This window comes from Zonotrichia leucophrys, chromosome 19 (assembly GCF_028769735.1).
Source record: "Zonotrichia leucophrys gambelii isolate GWCS_2022_RI chromosome 19, RI_Zleu_2.0, whole genome shotgun sequence".
Lineage (NCBI taxonomy): Eukaryota > Metazoa > Chordata > Aves > Passeriformes > Passerellidae > Zonotrichia > Zonotrichia leucophrys.
The window spans coordinates 8,965,782-8,988,133 of NC_088188.1; the positions used below are offsets into that span (position 1 = coordinate 8,965,782).

General features: G+C 44.2%; 1 protein-coding gene across 1 annotated transcript in view; it reads left to right on the top strand.

Moving 5' to 3' along the window:
- The window catches only part of VMP1 (vacuole membrane protein 1), a 70,995-nt gene that overhangs the window by 47,481 nt on the left and 1,162 nt on the right, over positions 1–22,352 (top strand). The window contains exons 8-11 of the mRNA XM_064729579.1: positions 808–888; positions 7,086–7,202; positions 10,888–10,949; positions 21,450–21,552. Coding sequence (XP_064585649.1) covers positions 808–888; positions 7,086–7,202; positions 10,888–10,949; positions 21,450–21,552 — 363 coding nt within the window. The remainder of the gene's footprint in view (positions 1–807; positions 889–7,085; positions 7,203–10,887; positions 10,950–21,449; positions 21,553–22,352) is intronic.

Here is a 22,352-nt window from a genome sequence, read left to right on the forward strand (position 1 = left end):
TGGGAGCTCAGGGTGTGAAAACCAAACTCAGTGCATGGGAGCTCCCATTCCACCACCACTGTCCCCCCAAACTCAGGGTTTCACTCTGACCTTCCTGCTTTAAAATTCCTCCAATTCCCAGGTGGGAAATCCTGGATGTCACACACCTTCTGGGCTCTGTTCAGGTGGGGTTTCCTCATGAATAATTTGATTTTCCTGCTGGATGTCACACACCTTCTGAGCTCTGTTCAGGTGGAGTTTCCTCATGAATAATTTGATTTTCCTGCTGGATGTCACACACCTTCTGGCTCTGTTCAGGTGGGGTTTCCTCATGAATAATTTGATTTTCCTGCTGGATGTCACACACCTTCTGGGCTCTGTTCAGGTGGGGTTTCCTCATGAATAATTTGATTTTCCTGCTGGATATCACACACCTTCTGAGCTCTGTTCAGGTGGGGTTTCCTCATGAATAATTTGATTTTCCTGCTGGATGTCACACACCTTCTGAGCTCTGTTCAGGTGGGGTTTCCTCATGAATAATTTGATTTTCCTGCTGGATGTCACACACCTTCTGATGCTCTGTTCAGGTGGAGTTTCCTCATGAATAATTTGATTTTCCTGCTGGATGTCACACACCTTCTGAGCTCTGTTCAGGTGGGGTTTCCTCATGAATAATTTGATTTTCCTGCTGGATATCACACACCTTCTGAGCTCTGTTCAGGTGGGGTTTCCTCATGAATAATTTGATTTTCCTGCTGGATATCACACACCTTCTGAGCTCTGTTCAGGTGGGGTTTCCTCATGAATAATTTGATTTTCCTGTTGCAGGACTTTGCTTCCCGGGCGAGAGTGGCCGTGCAGAACCTGGTGCAGAAGGTCGGGTTCTTTGGGATCCTGGCCTGTGCCTCGGTGAGTTCCCCAGGAAATTGGGATTTATGGGCACAAAATGCAGCTCTGGCATGTCCTGCCATGCAATTCAGGTTTGTTTGCACTTTCTGTGTCTCTCAGGGAGACAAAAGCTGCTGGAATTGTGTCATTGTTTCTTTAGGTGTTGGTGGATTGTGTTTGACATTTTTGACATCCTCAGATGCAGAGGTGGGCATGGACTGAGAGAGGATTTCCCTGCAGAAATCCTGGTTGGGGTGTCCATCCATCCCTTCCAAACCTCCCAGATCTGCTCTTTGGGCCCTCAGGAACCAGAGAGGGCAGAAAAAGGAAGCAAATTTCAGTTGTGGCTGTGGGGCTACAAACTGCTCATGGCTTTTTTAATCAAGGCGTGAAAGGAGCATCTCCAGTGATGCTATTTTAGTTTTTTAGTAGGATAATGCTCTTCTTCCAGAATAAAAAAATAATATTGGAGGTTTAACACTCTCTGGAGCTGGCAGGAGTGGTGAGCCTTGTTCTTCATCCCACACACAAACTGTGGGATGTGATGCAGAGTGTGGGACCCCAATCCCATTTTTCTGCATAACCACAACATCCCCCAGCTCTGAGGCTTTCACTCCACATTGTCCAGCATCCCTTGTTTCCCTAAACTGTAAAGATGACACAGCCAGCTGCTTGCTGAGTGGGGGTAACCTGTGTTGGAATTATTCTGATCACAGCTGCTGACATAAAGCTCCTGCTCACTAATCCTCACAAATGTTTTCATGTTTGCAGTGAGTTTGTCCTCCCAGAGCTGCTCCTGCTCTGACACATCCCTGTCCCTCCCCTGTCCCTGTCACCAGCACAGCCTGGAGCTGGCAGGGTGAGGGACTGGCCAGGGTGCAGGAATGGAGGAAAGGGTTGGGAACACCTCCTGTATTTAAACATTTAAATATTTAAACATTTGTTTAACTTCTTCCCCGCTTTGCTGCTCAGCCCTGGGCTGGGGGAGGGATCAGGATCCACCAGGGCACACCTGGGCTGTGTGAGTGTGAGTTTGTGAGTGTGAGTTTGTGAGTGTGTCAGTTTGGGTTTGTCAGAGTTTGTGAGTGTGAGTTTGTGAGTGTGAGTTTGTCAGTGTGAGTTTGTGAATGTGAGTTTGTCATTGTGAGTTTGTGAGTGTGAGTTTGTCAATGTGAGTTTGTGAGTGTGAGTTTGTCAATGTATTTGTGTGTTTGTGAGTGTGAGTTTGTGAGTGTGAGTTTGTGAGTGTGAGTTTGTGAATGTGTGTGTGTTTGTCAGTGTGAGCGTTTGTGAGTGTGAGTTTGTGAGTGTGAGTTTGTGAATATGATTTTGTGAATGTGAGTTTGTGAGTGTGAGTTTGTGAGTGTGAGTTTGTGAGTGTGAGTTTGTGAGTGTGAGTTTGTCAATGTGAGTTTGTCAGTGTGGGTTTGTCAGTTAGAGTTTGTCAGTGTGAGTTTGTGAGTGTGAGTTTGAGTGTGAGTTTGAGTGTAAGTTTGTGAATGTGAGTTTGTGAGTGTGAGTTTGTCAGTGTGAGTTTGTCAATGTGAGTTTGTGAGTGTGAGTTTGTGAGTGTGAGTTTGTGAGTGTGAGTTTGTGAGTGTGAGTTTGTGAGTGTGAGTTTGTCAGTGTGAGTTTGTCAATGTGAGTTTGTGAGTGTGAGTTTGAGTGTGAGTTTGTGAGTGTGAGTTTGTCAGTGTGAGTTTGTGAGTGTGAGTTTGTCAGTGTGAGTTTGTGAGTGTGAGTTTGAGTGTGAGTTTGTGAGTGTGAATTTGTCAGTGTGAGTTTGTCAATGTGAGTTTGTGAGTGTGTTTGTCAGTGTGAGTTTGTGAGTGTGAGTTTGTCAGTGTGAGTTTGTGTGTGAGTTTGTCAGTGTGAATTTGTGAGTGTGAGTTTGTCAGTGTGAGTTTGTCAGTGTGAGTTTGTGAGTGTGAGTTTGTCAGTGTGAGTTTGTCAGTGTGAGTTTGTGAATGTGAGTTTGTGAGTGTGAGTTTGTGAGTGTGAGTTTGTCAGTGTGAGTTTGTCAGTGTGAGTTTGTGAGTGTGAGTTTGTGAGTGTGAGTTTGTCAGTGTGAGTTTGTCAGTGTGAGTTTGTCAGTGTGAGTTTGTGAGTGTGAGTTTGTCAGTGTGAGTTTGTCAGTGTGAGTTTGTCAGTGTGAGTTTGTCAATGTCCTCCCACAGCAGCTGTAGGACAAAGGGAGAGGTGGAAGGTTCCAGAAGCCTTGGCAAAGCAGGAATGCAGAGCTGTCCCTCTGGGTGAGCCAGGGGAAGGGAAGCACCCCCTCCATGTTCTCCTTGAATTGATCTGAATTCACCAGCCCAGGGGCACCTCAGGATTTCTCTCCTCTGTTTGCCTCCCCTGTAACTGTGACGTTCCTCCTGCATTTCAGCAGTTTTATTTGATGTGTATTTTATGAGAATTTGCTGGTGAAGTCATGGCTGTCCCAGCTGTGGGTCCTTGTCTCTCAAGTGGTGGCTTCAAAATGCTGCAGAAAACCCCCAGCAAATGGAAATGAGAATTCTGCAGGCTTATCCAGTGAAGCCAACTGCCTGTCGTGGTGTTTAGTGGCAATAAGGAAATCAGGATTGTCTGCAGTTTATTTCTATATAAAGGCAGCTCTGGGCAGGGAACAAAGCAAGAGTCAGCCCCAAGTTCCTCGCTGTGACTTGTGAGAATTTGCCCTCTTGTTTTTGTGGCCTTTTTTTTTGGCAACTTTGAGTAACAAGCACAGAGCAAACCTTGCTGGGGATGTGCTGAGTAAATTCTGCACCCACAGCAGCCCTGCCCCGAACTGCAGGGATTGAAATGGTCTGTGGACCAACCAAAATCCCTCAGAGCAACCAGCCCAGAAGAGCCTGGAGCAGCCTTGGCTCCAGGGGCAGAAGGTTCTGGAACAATCACTGCCAGCTCCAGGGGCAGAAGGTTCTGGAACAATCACTGACAGCTCCAGGAGCAGAAGGTTCTGGAACAATCACTGACAGCTCCAGGGGCAGAAGGTTCTGGAACAATCCCTGCCAGCTCCAGGAGCAGAAGGTTCTGGAACAACCATTCCCAGCTCCAGGAGCAGAAGGTTCTGGAACAATCACTGACAGCTCCAGGAGCAGAAGGTTCTGGAACAATCATTGCCAGGGGCAGAAGGTTGTGGAGCAATCACTGACAGCTCCAGGGGCAGAAGGTTCTGGAACAATCATTCCCAGCTCCAGGGGCAGAAGGTTGTGGAGCAATCACTGACAGCTCCAGGGGCAGAAGGTTCTGGAACAATCATTGCCAGGGGCAGAAGGTTGTGGAGCAATCACTGACAGCTCCAGGGGCAGAAGCAGAAGGTTCTGGAGCAATCATTGCCAGGGGCAGAAGGTTCTGGAACAATCATTCCCAGCTCCAGGAGCAGAAGGTTCTGGGGCAATCACTGACAGCTCCAGGAGCAGAAGGTTCTGGAACAATCCCTGCCAGCTCCAGGGGCAGAAGGTTCTGGAACAATCACTGACAGCTCCAGGAGCAGAAGGTTCTGGAACAATCATTGCCAGGAGCAGAAGGTTCTGGAACAATCATTGCCAGCTCCAGGGGCAGAAGGTTCTGGAACAATCACTGACAGCTCCAGGGGCAGAAGGTTCTGGAGCAATCATTGCCAGGAGCAGAAGGTTCTGGAACAATCACTGAGAGCTCCCAGGGGCAGAAGGTTCTGGAACAATCCCTGCCAGGGGCAGAAGGTTCTGGAACAATCATTGCCAGGGGCAGAAGGTTCTGGAACAACCATTCCCAGCTCCAGGGGCAGAAGGTTCTGGAACAATCACTGCCAGCTCCAGGGGCAGAAGGTTCTGGAACAATCATTGCCAGCTCCAGGAGCAGAATGTTCTGGAACAATCACTGACAGCTCCAGGAGCAGAAGAAGGAAGTTCTGGAGCAATCATTGCCAGGAGCAGAAGGTTCTGGAACAACCATTCCCAGCTCCAGGAGCAGAAGGTTCTGGAACAACCATTCCCAGCTCCAGGGGCAGAAGGTTCTGGAACAATCACTGCCAGCTCCAGGAGCAGAAGGTTCTGGAACAACCATTCCCAGCTCCAGGAGCAGAAGGTTCTGGAACAATCACTGACAGCTCCAGGGGCAGAAGGTTCTGGAACAATCACTGACAGCTCCAGGAGCAGAAGCAGAAGGTTCTGGAGCAATCATTGCCAGGGGCAGAAGGTTCTGGAACAATCATTCCCAGCTCCAGGAGCAGAAGGTTCTGGAACAATCATTGCCAGGAGCAGAAGATTCTGGAACAATCATGCCAGCTCCAGGAGCAGAAGGTTCTGGAACAATCATTGCCAGGGGCAGAAGGTTCTGGAACAATCATATCCAGCTCCAGGAGCAAAAGGTTCTGGAGCAATCATTGCCAGGAGCAGAAGGTTCTGGAACAATCATCAGCTGCAGAGCAAAGTTCTGGAGCATCATTGCCAGGAGCAGAAGGTTCTGGAGCAATCACTGGGAGCTCAGGGCAGAAGGTTCTGGAACAATCATTCCCAGCTCCAGGGCAGAAGGTTCTGGAACAATCATTGCCAGGGGCAGAAGGTTCTGGAGCAATCCTTCAGCCCAGGAGCAGAAGGTTCTGGAACAAGCATTGCCAGGAGCAGAAGGTTCTGGAACAATCACTGCCAGGGGCAGAAGGTTCTGGAACAACCATTCCCAGCTCTGTGGCCCCAGCAGCTGCCCCAGGTGGGCAGGGCAGGGGGAGCCTGCTGCTTTGAACCCAGTTCAGATTTCTCCCTCTGCAGGTGCTGCTGTGGCTGCTCATAAATAAATCTGAATTTCTGCTCTCCAGCAGCCCAGTGCAACCCTTTGTCACAGGCTGCAGGTTTGGTGCAGAGTGTCCTTTATTCTTAATCTTTATTCCCTTTATTATTCCATTTTTTTTAAATCACAAAACTCTTTATACCCTCTTTATTCCATTTTTTAAATCCCAAAAGCCCAACAGAACCACACTGCTCCTGGGAGTGACCCTGCTCAGACACTGCCCCTGTGCTCCAGGCTGACAGGGAAAGGTTGGAATTCAGACACTTTCTTGATTTCATTTCAAAAATATTTTACAGATACTATCACCATACCAAAAGTCAGGCCAGCAGTTTAATAATAATAAAAAATTCTTTTAATTTTAAATGAAATGCATATGCTTAATAAAATCTAATCAGTGTTTTTAAACTGGATACATATGAGTGTAAATGCCAGTTTTTCATGCAGGTTCTCAGCTGGAATCACTGGGGATCAGTTGAAACTCTGGCTTCCAAGAGCGATGTGCTTGTCAGAGAGAAAATGTGATAAATCCCTCAGAATGGCTTTGCTGTGGTTTCTGTGCATTTCACACGGAAAACTTTTCCTTGGTTTTTTTCAGGATGCAGGGGTGGGGAGGGACCCTGAGGATGGAATTGTCTGGACAGTGTTTGGCTGAATCCCAATGAGCTCTGTGGTGGGACAGCAACATTTCTGTCATTATTGGGACACAAGAGCTTTGCATCAAGAGAAGGGGAAAATGTTCATTTTTCACAATTCCAGCCCCTGTGGTGCAATGACTGCCCAGTGCCATCCTGGGACTCCTCTCCTGTTCCCTCACTCAAATTCTGTCAATTCCATCTCAATTTTTTATTCTGATTTCCTTAAGTGTTAATGATTTTTTTGGTCAGTAGGAAGAGAAGAGTTATTCTGTTGTGTAAAATTTTATTCGATAAATGGACTTTTGTATTGTATTGTATTTGAAATTTGTATTGAATTGTATTTGAAATTGTATTTGAAGCTTGATTTTAATATGTTTAATAGTTTTTTATATGATTAAATATTATATTTGGAATTACAGGTTTGATTTTTATTTAGGGCTAAAACTTGCTAGGTTAGATTTTCATATTTATTACTCTGAAGAGATTTTTGGATCCATTCTGGATTAGGGTTAGGAGTGTGATTATTATTATAATTCTGTTTTATCCCACGTGCCCAAAGCTCTTTTTTTTTGCTGTTTCTGTGTGAATCAGGGTTATTTTTCTGGGGTGTGTTTGTGTGAGGGGCTCTGAATTTCTCTGCCTGTTTTTCCACTCACACATTGTTGATGGAGCAAAATGACCTTGAGCTTGTGGGAATGGGAGTTTGGGGAGGATGAGAATGGGCAGCAAAAACACGGCAAGAAATGCAAAGTGTCCATCCCAATGTGCAATTCTGCAATTCCTGACCCCCTTTCTTTCCCTCCCTTGCACCCACAGATCCCAAACCCCCTGTTCGACCTGGCCGGGATCACCTGCGGCCACTTCCTGGTGCCCTTCTGGACCTTCTTCGGTGCCACCCTGATTGGAAAAGCTGTGATCAAAATGCACATCCAGGCAAGTGCTGCCCTCCAGGCCTCTGAAACTCTGAGTCCTTCCCTGCCTGTTCCACTGGGTTATTTGGGAGTGAAACCTCTGAAACTCTGATTCTTTCCCTGCCCCACTGTGTTATATGGGGATTAAAACTCTGAAAATTTGATTTTTCACTTGGGGATGAAACTTTTCAAACTTTGATTTTTTCCCTGCCTGTTCCACTGGGTTATTTGGGGATGAAACTTTTGAAACTTTGATTCTTTCCCTGCCCCACTGTGTTTTTTGGGGATGAAAACTCTGAAATTTTGATTCTTTCCCTGCCCCACTGTGTTTTTTGGGGATGAAAATTCTGAAAATTTGATTTTTTTCCCTGCCTGTTCCACTGTGTTTTTTGGGGATGAAAACTCTGAAAATTTGATTTTTTCCCTGCCTGTTCCACTGTGTCACCTGGGGATGAAACTTTTCAAACTTTGATTCTTTCCCTGCCTGTTCCACTGGGTTATTTGGGGATGAAACCTCTGAAAATTTGATTTTTTTCCCTGCCCCACTGTGTTATATGGGGATGAAACCTCTGAAACTTTGATTCTTTCCCTGCCTGTTCCACTGTGTTATTTGGGGATGAAACTTTTCAAACTTTAATTCTTTCCCTGCCTGTTCCCCTGTGTTATATGGGGATGAAACCCCTGAAACTTTGATTCTTTCCCTGCCCCACTGTGTTATATGGGGATGAAACCCCTGAAACTTTGATTCTTTCCCTGCCTGTTCCACTGTGTTATTTGGGGATGAAACTTTTCAAACTTTAATTCTTTCCCTGCCTGTTCCCCTGTGTTATATGGGGATGAAACCCCTGAAACTTTGATTTTTTTCCCTGCCTGTTCCCCTGTGTTATATGGGGATGAAACCTCTGAAATTTTGATTCTTTCCCTGCCCCACTGTGTTTTTTGGGGATAAAACCTTTGAAATTTTGATTTTTTCCCTGCCTGTTCCCCTATGTTTTTTGGGGCTAAAACCTTTGAAATTTTGATTTTTTTCCCCTGCCTGTTCCCCTGTATCACTTGGGAATGAATCCTGCAGTCTCCTTGCCCAACTTGAAGCCATGGAAATTAATTTGGTGCACAGGATTTACAATAAGTGAGTAATTTCTAGCTGCTGACCCGCTCAGGAAATTGGTGGTTAGCCAAAATATTTACCTACAGCCATCACCAGCCTGCCAGCAGTGAGCTCCTTTTTGCTCCCAAACCCTCATTTGCACTTTGAAATGCTCTTTTTTAGCTGGGCCAGCCCATTTTGGGTGGATTTGCTGCAGTTTTGGGGCAGTTGGGTGTCGCAGGTGGGACGTGCTGAGTTTCAGTTGTTTGCACAACTGAAAATTCACAAAATTGCACAACTGAGAATTCACAAAATGTGAATTTTCCTGGAGCTGCACCACCCTGCCCTGAGGAGAGAGCTGGGTTTGCTTCTGGGGATTTGTCAGGGCTGGAGCTCTCTCTGTTTTTGGGGTGTTTTCAGCTGATTTTGGGTTTTTGCAGCATCTCTGCCTCTGTTGTTTGCAAATCTCTGCTGTGACTCCCATCAGAAGCTTTAAATAAAAAAATATTTCATGTTCCAGCCTCATCAGGCTGCTTTAAAATCTTTATTTTGCCCTAAACACGAGCTCTTTTCTTCCCATCATTTTTTAATGGTTGTTTTAGTTTGCCCAACAAAACAAAAAATAGATGTGGAAATTCTTCCATTTCTTGGGATCAAACAGCTTTTTCTCCACACTTATTTTTGTATTAGCTGAATTTTCTTCTGCTTTTAAATCCATGTGTTGCTAAAATGTGTTCTGGCAGCACAGAAAAGTGAAATAACATCAGCTAATATTCCTTTTATTATTTTAATTGCCTTGTTCAGCTACCACAGTGTTTGCTGTGTAATTTATAGTGCTCCACACTCAGACCCCATGTAAGTGAAAAACCATTTCCCAGTGCCTTGGACAGTTGATAAATCAAGATTTTGTCATTTAATTCTCTTTTTCAAGCACACCCTTGTGCAATAACCTTGATTTTTTTGGAGTGATCTGGCTGGAATTTGGGAAATGTTTTAATGCAGTGACTGCCCAGTGCCATCCTGGGACTCCTCTCCTGTTCCCTCACTCAAATTCTGTCAATTCCATCTCAATTTTTTATTCTGATTTGCTTAAGCGTTAATGATTTTTTTTGGTCAGTAGGAAATGAAGAGTTATTCTGTTGTGTAAAATTTTATTCGATAAATGGACTTTTTTCTAAGGTTGAAATTGTGTTTGAAGCTTGATTTTAATGTGTTTAATAGTTTTTATATGATTAAATATTATATTTGGAATTACAGGTTTGATTTTTATTTAGGGCTAAAACTTGCTAGGTTAGATTTTCATATTTATTACTCTGCTAAATTGTTTTTGAAGAGATTTTTGGATCCATTCTGGATTAGGGTTAGGAGTGTGATTATTATTATAATTCTGTTTTATCCCACATGCCCAAAGCTCTTTTTTTTTGCTGTTTCTGTGTGAATCAGGGTTATTTTCCTGTGGTGTGTTTGTGTGAGGGGCTCTGAATTTCTCTGCCTGTTTTTCCACTCACACATTGTTGATGGAGCAAAATGACCTTGAGGGAATGGGAGTTTGGGGAGGATGAGAATGGGCAGCAAAAACACGGCAAGAAATGCAAACTGCAGCAAGCAGGGCCAGAAAGGGAACGGATTTTTAATCCCTTCTGCCTCTTTTCTGAGGAGAAAAATAAAAAATATTGAAAATATTGAGAATACTGACATATTGAAAGTATTGGAATACTGAAAATATGGAAAATATTGAAAATACTGAAATATTGAACATGCTGAAATACTGAAATGTTGAAAATACTGAAATGTTGAAAATATTGAAAATACTGAAATGTTGAAAATACTGAAATATGGAAAATATTGAAAATACTAAAATATTGAACATACTGAAATACTGAAATATTGAAAATACTGAAATATTGAAAATATTGAAAATATGGAAATATGGAAAATCTTGAAAATACGGAAATATGGAAAATATTGAAAATATTGAAATATGGAAAATATTGAAAATACTGAAATATGGAAAATATTGAAAATATGGGAAATAGTGAAAATACAGAAGTATTGATAATACTGAAATACTGGAATATGGAAAATATTGAAAATACTGAAATATTGAAAATATTGAAAATATGGGAAATAGTGAAAATACAGAAGTATTGATAATACTGAAATACTGGAATATGGAAAATCTTGAAAATACTGAAAATACTGAAATGATGAAAATACTGAAATACTGAAATATTGAAAATATTGAAAATACTGAAATATGGAAAATATTGAAAATACTGAAATATTGAAAATACTGAAATATGGAAAATATTGAAAATACTGAAATACAGAAATATTGAAAATACTGAAATATGGAAAATATTGAAAATACTGAAATGTGGAAAATATTGAAAATACTGAAATATGGAAAATATTGAAAATATTGAAATATTGAAAATATTGAAAATACTGAAATATTGAAAATATTGAAAATACTGAAAATACTGAATTATTGAAAATACTGAATTATTGAAAATATTGAAATATTGAAAATCCTGCAAAAGCAAGAGGAGAGGAGGAAGGGTGGGCAGGAGCACAGGGTGGCTCCGGGCTCTGTGTGACTGCTCTTGTCCCTCCACAGAAACTCTTTGTCATCATCACCTTCAGCAAACACATCGTGGAGCAGATGGTGGCCCTCATCGGGTGAGTCATTCCCAGCTCAGCCATTCATTCATTAATTCATTAATAATTCATTAATTAATGCCTGCCCCCATCAGGCTGGGTGGTTTGGGGCAGGGTTGTGGCATCAGCTCAGAACTTTCACCCCAAACCAAAATTCAGCCCTTCCTCTCTCCCATCCATCATTTATGGGGCGTCTGCCCTGGGTTTCTGTACTGGGATCCTATGGTAAAAAAAAATGAGAATTTTTATAGAAAATTCTATTTCTAGAAAAAAAAAAAAAAATATTAGAATTCTGTGGTTCCATATTAAAAAGCTGAGATTTTATGCAGTGTTTAAGGCTGACAATAAAAATCCTCCTGAACTGGAAGTACCTCATACATTTACAACATCAAATCACTCCTAAAACAGCAGAATGAGAAATTTGGTGTGTGGAGCTTGGTCCTCATTCTGTTAAATTCTGTAGAAATGGATAAAGTGTCCTGGTTTTGAGAAGGTTTGGTTTGGGTTTTTTAAAACTAAAATGAATCCAGCCTAACATAAATCCATAAAATAAATGTTGAGGTGTTCCTGCTTTTCCAAGGTCTCTTCTCTGGGGTAAATGGATATTTTGCTGCTCAAAGTGTAATAACTATTTTCACATAAAAACCACACTCCTCAAGAGAAGTTTCAGGGCAGGAATGTCTGGAAATAATTCCTTTTAAACCAAAACTGCGAGCAGTGATGCTGAAAGAGAAAAGGAGTGTCAGAAGAACCTTGCAGGGCATTCCACTGATGGAACAAATCCTTTATTATTCCTGATCACCTGCTCTCCACCAAAACTCAGAATGAATTTGTTGCTGTGAACATTATTTTAAACAAGAGAGGGAGGGAGAGAAATGTGGTTTCTTTTCAGCACCCTGAGTTTTTCTCAGCATCAATCACTGCACACAGTTTGATCTGCCCCCAGCTCAGGTACAATTCCCAAGGATTTTTACTCTCCTGTGGATGCTTTGAGCCAAACCCAGCAGATTTTTCCTACTTCATCTGTCTTGGAGATAATTTTGCATGGAATTACTTCGAGAGCGTTCACAGGAGCTGTGCTGGGCTCGGCTTTTATGGGAGGGTTGATGTCAGAGGTAAAAAATGTTCCTGGGAGACAGTGAGATTTCTGGAATGTCCTGGTACCCTTGGCTTTTCCCAGCATTACCTCATCAATTCTGGTGCAGGGGAGCCTCAGACATGTTAAACAATACCTTGCTCTAAAAGCCCCATTATTGAATTAAAGCTCAGCTCTGTTTCATGGGCACTAACTTCATTTTAATCAAATCCTCTCCACCACAATGACTTTTGGACTTTCTTTGTCAGGGCTGTTGCTCTTAAACAATAGGAAATAACTGAGCACAATACCTGAAAATAATTAATATGCTGATAGCCAGGATAAATGGAACTTGGAAGATTAAGTTGAGTGATAAAGTCTGAGGAAATCTGATTTTATAAGCCAGGGAGAATTTCTTGACAATTTTGTGATTTTTAGTCAAAAAGGCAAAACTTGATTTATGTGCAAACCTTGTTTTTATTGTCACTGGGTCCCTCCCTGAGCCTGCTATAACCAGGTATTTAATATCATTTAATTTGATTTTACGGTTTTGTCTAGGTCTCCATTACAAACTTTACTATAATATATACTATATTTATATATATATATACTATATATATATATACTATATATATACTATATATATATATACTATATATATATATACTATATATAAATATATACTATATTTACTATATATATATATATACTATATATACTATATTTACTATATATATACTTTTTCTATTCATTAAATAAAAAAGGAAACAGAAAAGAAAATGTGGCAGGAAATTAAGAAGCTGTTTACAGAAAATTTTAAATTTTTGTGGAATTTTTTGGCAACAAACCTTGTTGGGAATGAGGGAGATGAGTGGGTTTGAGGAGCGGGGTTGGGGTGAGGTGGAAATCCAAGCTGAGGAGGATTTCCAGAGGTGCTGGAATTCCCAGCCTGTCCCAGCAGCTCCTGATTTTTGGTGGTTTTTGGTGAATTTTGGTGCCTCAGAGCTGGGACAGGATCCTGCCCTCCCTGGGCTGGAGTTGTTCTGTGTTCTGTCACTTCAGCAAGGCTTTATTGCTGATTTTATTCAGCTCTTTATCACCTCGTGTGCTGGGGAGGTTTTTGGCTGCTCCATCTTTCAGTTCCTGTTTTTCACCTCCAGCTGTTGGTGAACTCAGAGCAGGGTGATGCTCTCTGGGAAGGGGCAGCTCCAAATGGGGGTTAAGAATTCCCAAAAAAACCACTGAAGAAGTATTTCTGAAAGCACACAGCATCCACTAAACTGTGCCCATCCATTCTGGTGGGAAATGGTCAGAAAGAAAGAAAAAATGTACAATTTTTTAGGGAGAAATGCCACCCTGGCCACACAGATTCCCTGTGCTGTGGTTAATGGTGAACTCCAGGGCTGGAGTGTCTGGGATTGTTCCTGCAAGAGGTGCTCAGGCCCAGGGCTGGATCCTACAGCAAAACCAGTGAATTCCTGCCTAAATCAGAGTCCCAGAAGGGTTTGGGTTGGGAGGGATCCTGAAGCTCATCCAGTCCCACCCCTCACTCCCACTGCTGGCCTGGGACACTTCAGGGACAGCCACAGCCTCTGGTGCCCTGTTAGTTCTGAAAGACTCATAAACTGATTTATGAGATTAAAACAGAACCCAGTGAGATTTTGCTACTTTGATTTTTAATCCCCTTCTCGTGGGTGCTACCTCTGAAAATCCAACAAACTCTGGGAAATCCACCCAAAAATATCAGAGCTCCTGAAGTGTCCCTGCTTTTGTGGGAGATCTTCCCCCTTCCCAGCTGTGCAGGGCACTGTGAGTGATTGCACAGTGAAATAAAAGCAGTTTTTTGGTCCCAGGCTCGGGAAGCTCAGCCTGGACAAACCAGTTTGTTGCTGTTTCTTGTGCCATAATTCTTTGCTTACAGCTTAATCTCAGTTGATGCTGGTAAAGGGAGCGTGGTGTTCCTTCCACCAAAAAAGCACAAATGAGATCATGGGGACTGAGGTAACTGGAAAGTTTGCTTAAAGATTGTTGGGGTTTTTTTTTTTTTTAGTCAAAAATAATTTACAGGACAGGTTGAGGTTATTTCTTTAGAGCACAAGGCAAGAAGTGATAAAGGGACAAGCAGAAATCTTGTCCTGGGGTGGGGAGAGCTGGGCAGGAGCTTCTCAACCTCCAGGCAGGAATTTTGGAAGGTTAAACCAATCCCATTGACATTGTTGGTTGAAAACTCAACAATCTCCCTGCATCAGAAATCTGGGGATGTGTGCTGAGCACAGCAGAGCAGCCCCACACAAAAATGGCTTTATTGCCCTGAAAGGGACCCAGATGTGGCTGAAATCTGAGGAGCTTTGGTGTTGAAAGGCTGCCAGTGGATCACAACAGAATTAGAAGAGTTTATTTGCAAAAGACTTGAAGGATTTAACTGAATAAGCAAAGGTTTTTTTGTCCTAAATTGAGTTTTTAAAAAGAATCTTTAAAAAGCAAGCAGAAGTTTGGTTCCAAAGAGCAGCAGTGAGCAGAGCCGAGGCCGGGCAGGTCAGAGATGTTGCAATTGCTCATTTGGAAAGCGCTGATGGAACATCACAGAATGTCCCAAGGAAAAGCAGCCCCGGAGCCTCCTGGGCTGCCCTGGCCATGGAGCAGAGCTCAGGTGAGCCAGGACACACCTGGGCCCATTTTACCCCTGCAGCCTCCACCAGGATCCCTTCCCCCATCTCAGAGAGCAAATGAACCTTTAAACCCCAAAACCTCCCTGTTAAACCTGACCATAAACCAGATTTATTTTCTGCAGCTTCAGAGCTCTGGGCACAGGGAACAGCCCAGCCCCAGAGCTGAGCTGGGAGCAGGGCAGGTTCTGGGGGCTCTGCTTGTCCCAGGTGAGGCTGGGCAGGGAGCTGGGTCCGGCCTTGGGGAGCCCCAGACCCCAGGGTTTGGGCAGCCCCCCATTTCCCTAAACCTGATCCAGGTTTTGGGCAGTCTCAGCTCCCAGGATTCAGGTTTTGGGCAGCCCCAGGTTTCCCTAAACCTAACCCAGGTTTTGGGCAGTCTCAGCACTCAGGATTCAGGTTTTGGGCAGCCCCAGGTTTCCCCAATTCAGGTTTTGGGCAGTCCCAGGTTTTCCTAAACCTAACCCAGGTTTTGGGCAGTCTCAGCTCCCAGGATTCAGGTTTTGGGCAGTCTCAGCTTTTCCTAAACCTAACCTAGGTTTTGGGCAGCCCCAGTCCCAGGTTTCCCTAAGCCTAAGCCAGGTTTTGGGCAGTCTCAGCACTCAGGATTCAGGTTTTGTGCCCCAGCCCCAGGTTTCCCTAAGCCTCAGCCAGGTTTTGGGTAGATGCAGGTTTTGGGCAGGCCCAGGTTTCCCTGAGCCAGGTTTTGGGTAGATGCAGGTTTCCCTAATTCAGGTTTTGGGCAGGCCCAGGTCTCCCTAAGCCAGATTTTGGGTAGATCCAGGTTTCCCTAAGCCTCAGCCAGGTTTTGGGTAGATCCAGGTTTCCCTAATTCAGGTTTTGGACAGCCCCAGGTTTCCCTAAACCTAACCCAGGTTTTGGGCAGTCTCAGCTCCCAGGATTCAGCTTTTGGGCAGTCTCAGCTTTTCCTAAACCTAACCTAGGTTTTGGGCAACCCTAGTCCGAGGTTTCCCTAAGCCTCAGCCAGGTTTTGGGTAGATCCAGGTTTCCCTAATTCAGGTTTTGGGCAGGCCCAGGTCTCCCTGACCCAGGTTTTGGGTAGATCCAGGTTTTGGACAGACCCAGGTTTTGGGTAGATCCAGGTTTTGGGTAGATGCAGGTTTCCCTGACCCAGGTTTTGGGCAGGCCCAGGTTTCCCTAATTCAGGTTTTGGGTAGATCCAGGTTTCCCTAATTCAGGTTTTGGGCAGGCCCAGGTTTCCCTGACCCAGGTTTTGGGCAGGCCCAGGTTTCCCTGAGCCAGGTTTTGGGTAGATCCAGGTTTTGGGCCGGCCCAGCTCGCAGGGCTGAGTCAGGCTCAGGCTGAGCCCGTGAGTCACTGCAGGGTCCTGCTGGTGGTGCAGCCTCGGGGAAGTGGATGGTTTAAATACTGTGAGAATCTTTATCAGCACAGGAAATGACAGCTCATTAAAATACTAACCGTTGAGCCAGTTTAGATCACTGTCTGGAAAAAAATTAACCATTGAAGGCTCAGAGGGCTCACACCAAGAAAGGTGCCCCGTTGAGACAAGGACACGTTATGCAAATGAATCAGCTTTGCTAATTGGCCAGTGGCATAAAAATATTTCCACTGGAATCTGGTTTTAAAACATCCGACTTCCAAAGAAGTCTGTGCCACTGTGCTGGAATGAAATTTTGAGGGAGGGGTGGGTAAAATACCCTAAATATTGAAATGCCCAAATCCAGAGCTTGTTCCGTAAAATACCCTAAATACTAAAATCCCCAAATCCAGAGCCTGTTCCTAAATGTTTCATTGCTTTGGAGCTGCAGGATGGATTTTTCTGAGAGGAATGCAGAAGTGGGAATCTGGCTCAGTCGGTGTTGGTGGGATGGTGATGTTTTCCATCAGTGCAGGGAAGGTGACAGCCTCTGCCTGCCCCCCGGGCTGGCTGTCAGGATCCCACAGAAATGCAGTGTTTGCAAGGAGCTGGAGCTGCGGGCAGGAGGAGCCCATCCCAGCACGTCCCCGTTCTCTGTGGGATCCCCCAGTGCCTCTGCCCTCCCTGCCCTGCAGCGGGAGATAATCCCTGGCCTTGGGCACTGCCAGGGCCGGGTCTGCTGCTGTGCCAGAGCTCTGCCCTGTGCTCCTCCTGTGCAGCTCTCATTCCCCAAAGCATCAATTCTCTGCCTCCTTCAGCCCACAAAGCTGAATCCGGGCAGAACCTGCTGCTGTTTGCCCCAGGGTGTGGAGCCACAGGGGTTTTCCACGCTGAGGGCTGTGGATATTGCAGGGATTATCCATAAAGTGGAGCCTGACTCAATATTGCATCACCTTCCCCAGGTGTGTCCGGCCTTGTTTGCACCTCCTGCTCCCCCACGGGGCTCTGGGTTCCCTCCAGGTTAGGATTTCTGTGATTAAATGAAATTAAATTAAATATTAACTCCCGTGTTTGTGACCCCCCAGTGCTCCCAGTTTCCTGACGTCCCCCTGGGATGGATCCCAGTTGCTCTCAGGGCTGGCTGCTCTGAGGTTCTCATTCCCATCTTTAATTCCATCAGGAGCAGTTTGAGAACAGCTCAGGGTTATTAATCAGAAACTTCCATAAACCTTCAAATTTTCACTCATGAAAAATCCCAAAATTTTGGGGATTTGTTTTATTCCCAAATTTGAGTCTACAGTGGCAGCTTCTTTTTTTTTGGAAAACAATTGAAAATTCTAACATTTCTCCCTGGAAAAGTGAACAAATATCCACATATGCTTTGCTAATAATGGGAATTTTATATCCTGATTTTGTGAGATATTGGTGCAATGACACTGACACAGCATTATAGAGACTGTAATTGAGGATTTAGCAGAGTTGGAATTTATTCCCTGAGTGTCCCCAACCTCTCAAAGCACCCCCTGCTCCTAAAGACCTTGTAAGATTAAAATATCATTATTAAATCATTATAAATAAGTATTTAAATATTAGTAAAAATGCAGATGACTGGAATATCAAACCACTTCCTACTTTTTGTAAGCTGGCCCAAGGAAAATACAATTTTTTCTCTTCTGAGGTTGGTGCTTCATCCTGCTGCCTTTGAGAAAAACCTTTCTGTAGTTCCAAAAGTTCTGTAAAAAAGATTTAAAGTTACCCAAAAATCATTTAACAACCAGTGAAAGGCATTTGAGGTGCAACTGCTGACAGTTGTTCTTGGAAAAGCAAATTAATACATTTAAACTCAGATTTGCTGTAACTGCACTGGAAGGTTTTGGAGTCAGACTCTGCAGGTTCTGGGTGTAATTTTTAAAATAATCTTTGAGCGACTTTGCTGAATTTCTGTCATGTGCTGCTTCAAACAGATGGGGAGTTTTGTTTTATTTATTGGAAAAAGAGCTTTAGAATTTGTCTTTGGGATAGAAATTGTAGGTCTGAGTTTAAAAAAATGAAAAAGTGCATCTGTTTAATTACAAATACCAGGTAATTGTTATGAAAACAGGCACCAAGAGTGTTTGTGCAGTGAATCCTAATTTTTTATGGATGTTTTTATGTTGTAATATTAGAACAGAAATAATAGTTTTGACTAAAATGTTACAATTTTAGTGAATTTAGGATTACCAGAGGCTGGTGCAATTTCGGGGAGCCTGTTCTCAGATTCATCTCCTTGTGAAACATTAAATTTTAGCAAAGAATCAGGATGAATCCCAACAAAAATTTAATATTTAACATTAAGAGTTTCTAAAACAACTTCTGGATTAAAACAACTTGTGAATCAGAATTTCTGCTTCCATATTCTGGGTGTGAGAGGCGATGGGTTTGATTCCCGAGGGAGCAGAGGGAATTGGGTTGGATTATTCCGAGTTTTCTCCCAGCATTTTCCTGCGGCAGAGCCGGGAAATTTGCGGGATTCTGGAGGTGCTGAGTGCAGGAATTGTGATGCAAATCTGGCCCTGCCCGATCCCACAAAATTCATCCCCGATTCCCTCTCCCCTCCTCGGCTCAGCACCCAGGGACCTCCGGGCTGCATCTGGGAGCTTTGCAGGGACACGGAACTCACTTAAATCAAATGAAATTATTTTCAAGATTTTTAGATTTCAGATTATGCCTTTGGATATCAGGTGGCACATAAGTGGATGATTAAATGGTTTAATTTTTACTTAAATTAATTTTTAAATTAAATTATTTAATTTTTTTCCAAAAAAGCACCAGTAACCAACACTGTGCTGCCGAGATGGGATTTCAAGAATTTTATGTGAATCTCTGATTTTCTAGCTTTTCCTTTCCTTATTTTTTACTCCTTATTTAAATCTAGGCACATTTTTTTTCAGAATTAAAATCTTTACAAATGCACCAAAAATAGGGGCTGAGGTCCTTGCATTTAGGATCTTGCAGTTCTTCAAAATGGCTTTGATAAAATTACTTTTGTGCACTTAACAAATAGCCGTGCCCAGAATAGGAAATAAAAAGTGAATTATTTAGTGAGAAAATTTTTGAAATATTGTTTTGATGCAGCAGGAGCTCCTCAAGGCTCTGCTCTTGGGTTTCATGTCTTTGTTCTGTGGTTAATTCGATTTGGGGACTGACCCAGTTCAGTTTTCGGTGAGGAACGGAGTCATTCGAACACCACCCTGTTAATCATTGATCCCTCACCATTTAAATATTCCTCATTTCATAATCATGCAGGAGTTCAAAAGTAAACCATTACCTTGCAGTCGCTCCTCAGGCCTCCCAAGAATTGGGTGAGAAAGAAAAGAAACCTCAAAATGTGGCTGATGTTCCAGGCGTGACTCGAGCTTTTCCCAGTGCTGAGACACCTCAGGATCACTGGAATCCTCTGGAACATTGACACATCTTGTATAAAATGGATAAGGGACGTGCTTTGGGCACCACAGGGTTGTTTTTTTCCCAGAATTTTTACCAGTCCGGGCACAGAATTTCCTCACCCGGCGGTGAATCACGAGGGAAGCGACCTTTGCTGGGAAATGGGTTCAAAAAACCTCCTTTGCCCCCGGCCATGAAGGAAATAAATAGATTTACTGGAGGAGAATGAGACACTTTGTTTCGTGCTTTTCATAAATTCCTAAAATTAGAAAGCTGTTATTTTTTAATTGGGCTTCGGCCTGGAAAAGAGAATATGGTGTCAGAGCAGGAGGCTGAGGGGAAGGGTTTGAGATGGGCAATTGTACAACTCCTCGGATGTACACCTGGTGTAACTCGGTCTGAGGGGTTTTACTAAACCCTCCCTGGAGGAGCAGCAGGAGTAGTGAATATAATAAAACCAAATAATCAAAATTCAGGTGAGTTTTTTTAATGTAGAAGACCACGAGTATGATAATGTATAATGTAGATTTCTTTAAAATGAAACAAAAATCAAAATCTCTCTTCTCTTTGCAATTGAAGTGGTCAGTAATGAGAACTGCCTGGGGTGGATCCAAGTTTGGGCATGTTCTCCCCTCACAGCTCAGGCCATGGGGCTGCTGCTGTCATTTCAAATTGATATTTGAATTTGGGGGAGTTGAATAATGTAGAAGAACACAGTGGTTTCTTTAAAATTAAACAAAAATCAGAATCTCCCTTCTCTTTACAATTGAAGTGGTCAGTAGTGAGAACTGCCCCGTGCTGGACTTAGGATGGGGTGGATCCAACTTTGGGAATGTTCTCCCCACACAGCTCAGGCCGTGGGGCTGCTCCTGATCATGTACAGTTTATATCTGGGGACATTTTGAAGGGTTGTGAAAATCCTCACACGAGTTTTGCTCTCCTGCTAAGCAGGATTTAAGGAAAAGCTGCTGGGAAGGCTGGAGGCTGCCGAGAGCTGCCGTTCTCAGCCCGGGCTGGTCCCGGCCTTAGGAGCGGGGCTTGGAGCGGGCCCGGAAGAGCGGACGGGCGAGAGGCTCGGGGCTCAGGGAGCTGAGGGTCAAGGAGCTGAGGGCAGCGCTCAGGGCTGAGGGCTCGGAGCTGAGGGCTCGGGCATTTCAGGGCAGCGCTGATCGGAGCTGAGGTGCGAGCGCTCAGGGCTCAGTGAGCTCGGGCAGCGCTCGGAGCTCAGGGCTCGGGCTCAGGGCAGCGCTGAGGGCTCGGGGCTCGGAGCTCAGGCAGCGCTGAGGGCTCAGGGCTCGGAGCTCAGGGCAGCGCTCGGGGCTCAGGGCTCGGGCTCAGGGCAGCGCTGAGGGCTCGGGGCTCAGGGCCCGGGCCGGGGCAGCACTCGGGGCTCAGGCTCGGAGCCTCTCCTTTGTTCCTTTGTTAATCCCGGCTCGGGGGAGGCGCTCCAGGATGGCTCCCGCATTCTTTCGGGGCCGGGATGACGCACGGCTTGTCCTAAAAAGGACTTGGCCGGGCAGAGGGGCCGGCTCCGTGAGGGAGAGGGGCGAGGCCTGGGCGAGCAGTTTCTTTTTTAACCGAGGGATGACACAAGCCCCAGTCATTTCCTCATTAATCGGTTCAAACCAGTTCTTACAGGAACTGCCGCTGATAAATGTGGGACTTCTCCGAAGTCATTCATTGGGTTCTCGGCGCTGCTGCCTCCCAGGAAATGCTCCGGCTCTCGCCTTCCTCCTCTCTCCCAGCGCTGCCTCGCTCAGAAAGATTTTTCTTTTTAAGAACTTTTTTGAGGATCTGGGGAAATGCATCCCTCCCGAAGTATCAGATCAAAAGATGAAATGTGATTTATTTCGTGGGGTTCTGTTTTCTCGAGTAGCTTCGAGTTCTCTGCTGAGCTGTGGCTCAGCCTGAACTTTGTTCTGATTAGGTAAAGTGGTAAGTTTAAAAAAAAAATGTTTTTTCTTTTTTTTTTTTTCTCCTCTATTTTGTCTTGTTCTCTGGGATGAACTTTCCATCAGTGCTATTCCGAGTATAGGTCCTTCTCTTCAGAAGCCATTTCAAGAATATTTGGAAGCTCAGAGGATAAAACTTCACCACAAATCCGACAGTGCTGTGCCACAGGTAAGAAAGACCCTCTTTGCCTCCCTCCCTCACTTTTCCCTTCCCTGCCTTAGACTTGCAGTTTTTACAATCATAACTCCCCATTCTGTTTTTCAAAGATCTGCACTCACCCAGAGAATAGATAAAAATCTCATTTTAAAAGCAACCTGGGAATTAAAAATATTGTGTGCTACTGGATTTAAATCCTTCAGAGAAAAAATGAAAGTAAAAATCAAACCCGGTGGCTTGTCTTGCCTCTGCATTAGCTGCCTCTTTGGAAAGAGAAATTTAAAAGAGAAAAAAATTGTCTTTCCACGTAAAATGGTAACTGGGCAGCACCGATGCTTCAGAAGCCGATGGGATCTGTGGCTCAGTGGGCAGTAAGAGAAATAAAATCCCCAAGCCTTTAGTCTTTGAAAGGAAAAGAGATTACAGTGTCCGGGGCAGGTACATGGGGCAGAGGTGTCCTTTGATACAGAAAAAAGTTTTTCAAAACTTGCCCTGAATTCTCGGTGGGACGGAGCAGCTTTGACATGAAATTCTTGAGGCTGCTGAGGCATTTTGAGGTAAATCCACGGATCCAAGTGACATTTCACGTGCAGAACTTGCGCTGTTGGAAAGGTCCCTTTGCCGTTTGTTTCCACAAAAGAGCCGGACCGGGAAATGTGCGCAGATTGCTGAGCTGGGCTTTGCTGCCCTCCTTTGACAAAAAGCACAACTTCCAATTGCCGTGAATCAAACGCTGCGAGCGGCCGGGAACTTCAGGGCCACCAAAGAGTGGGATCCTAACGGGGAGATAACCCAGAAAAGGCAATTTAGGG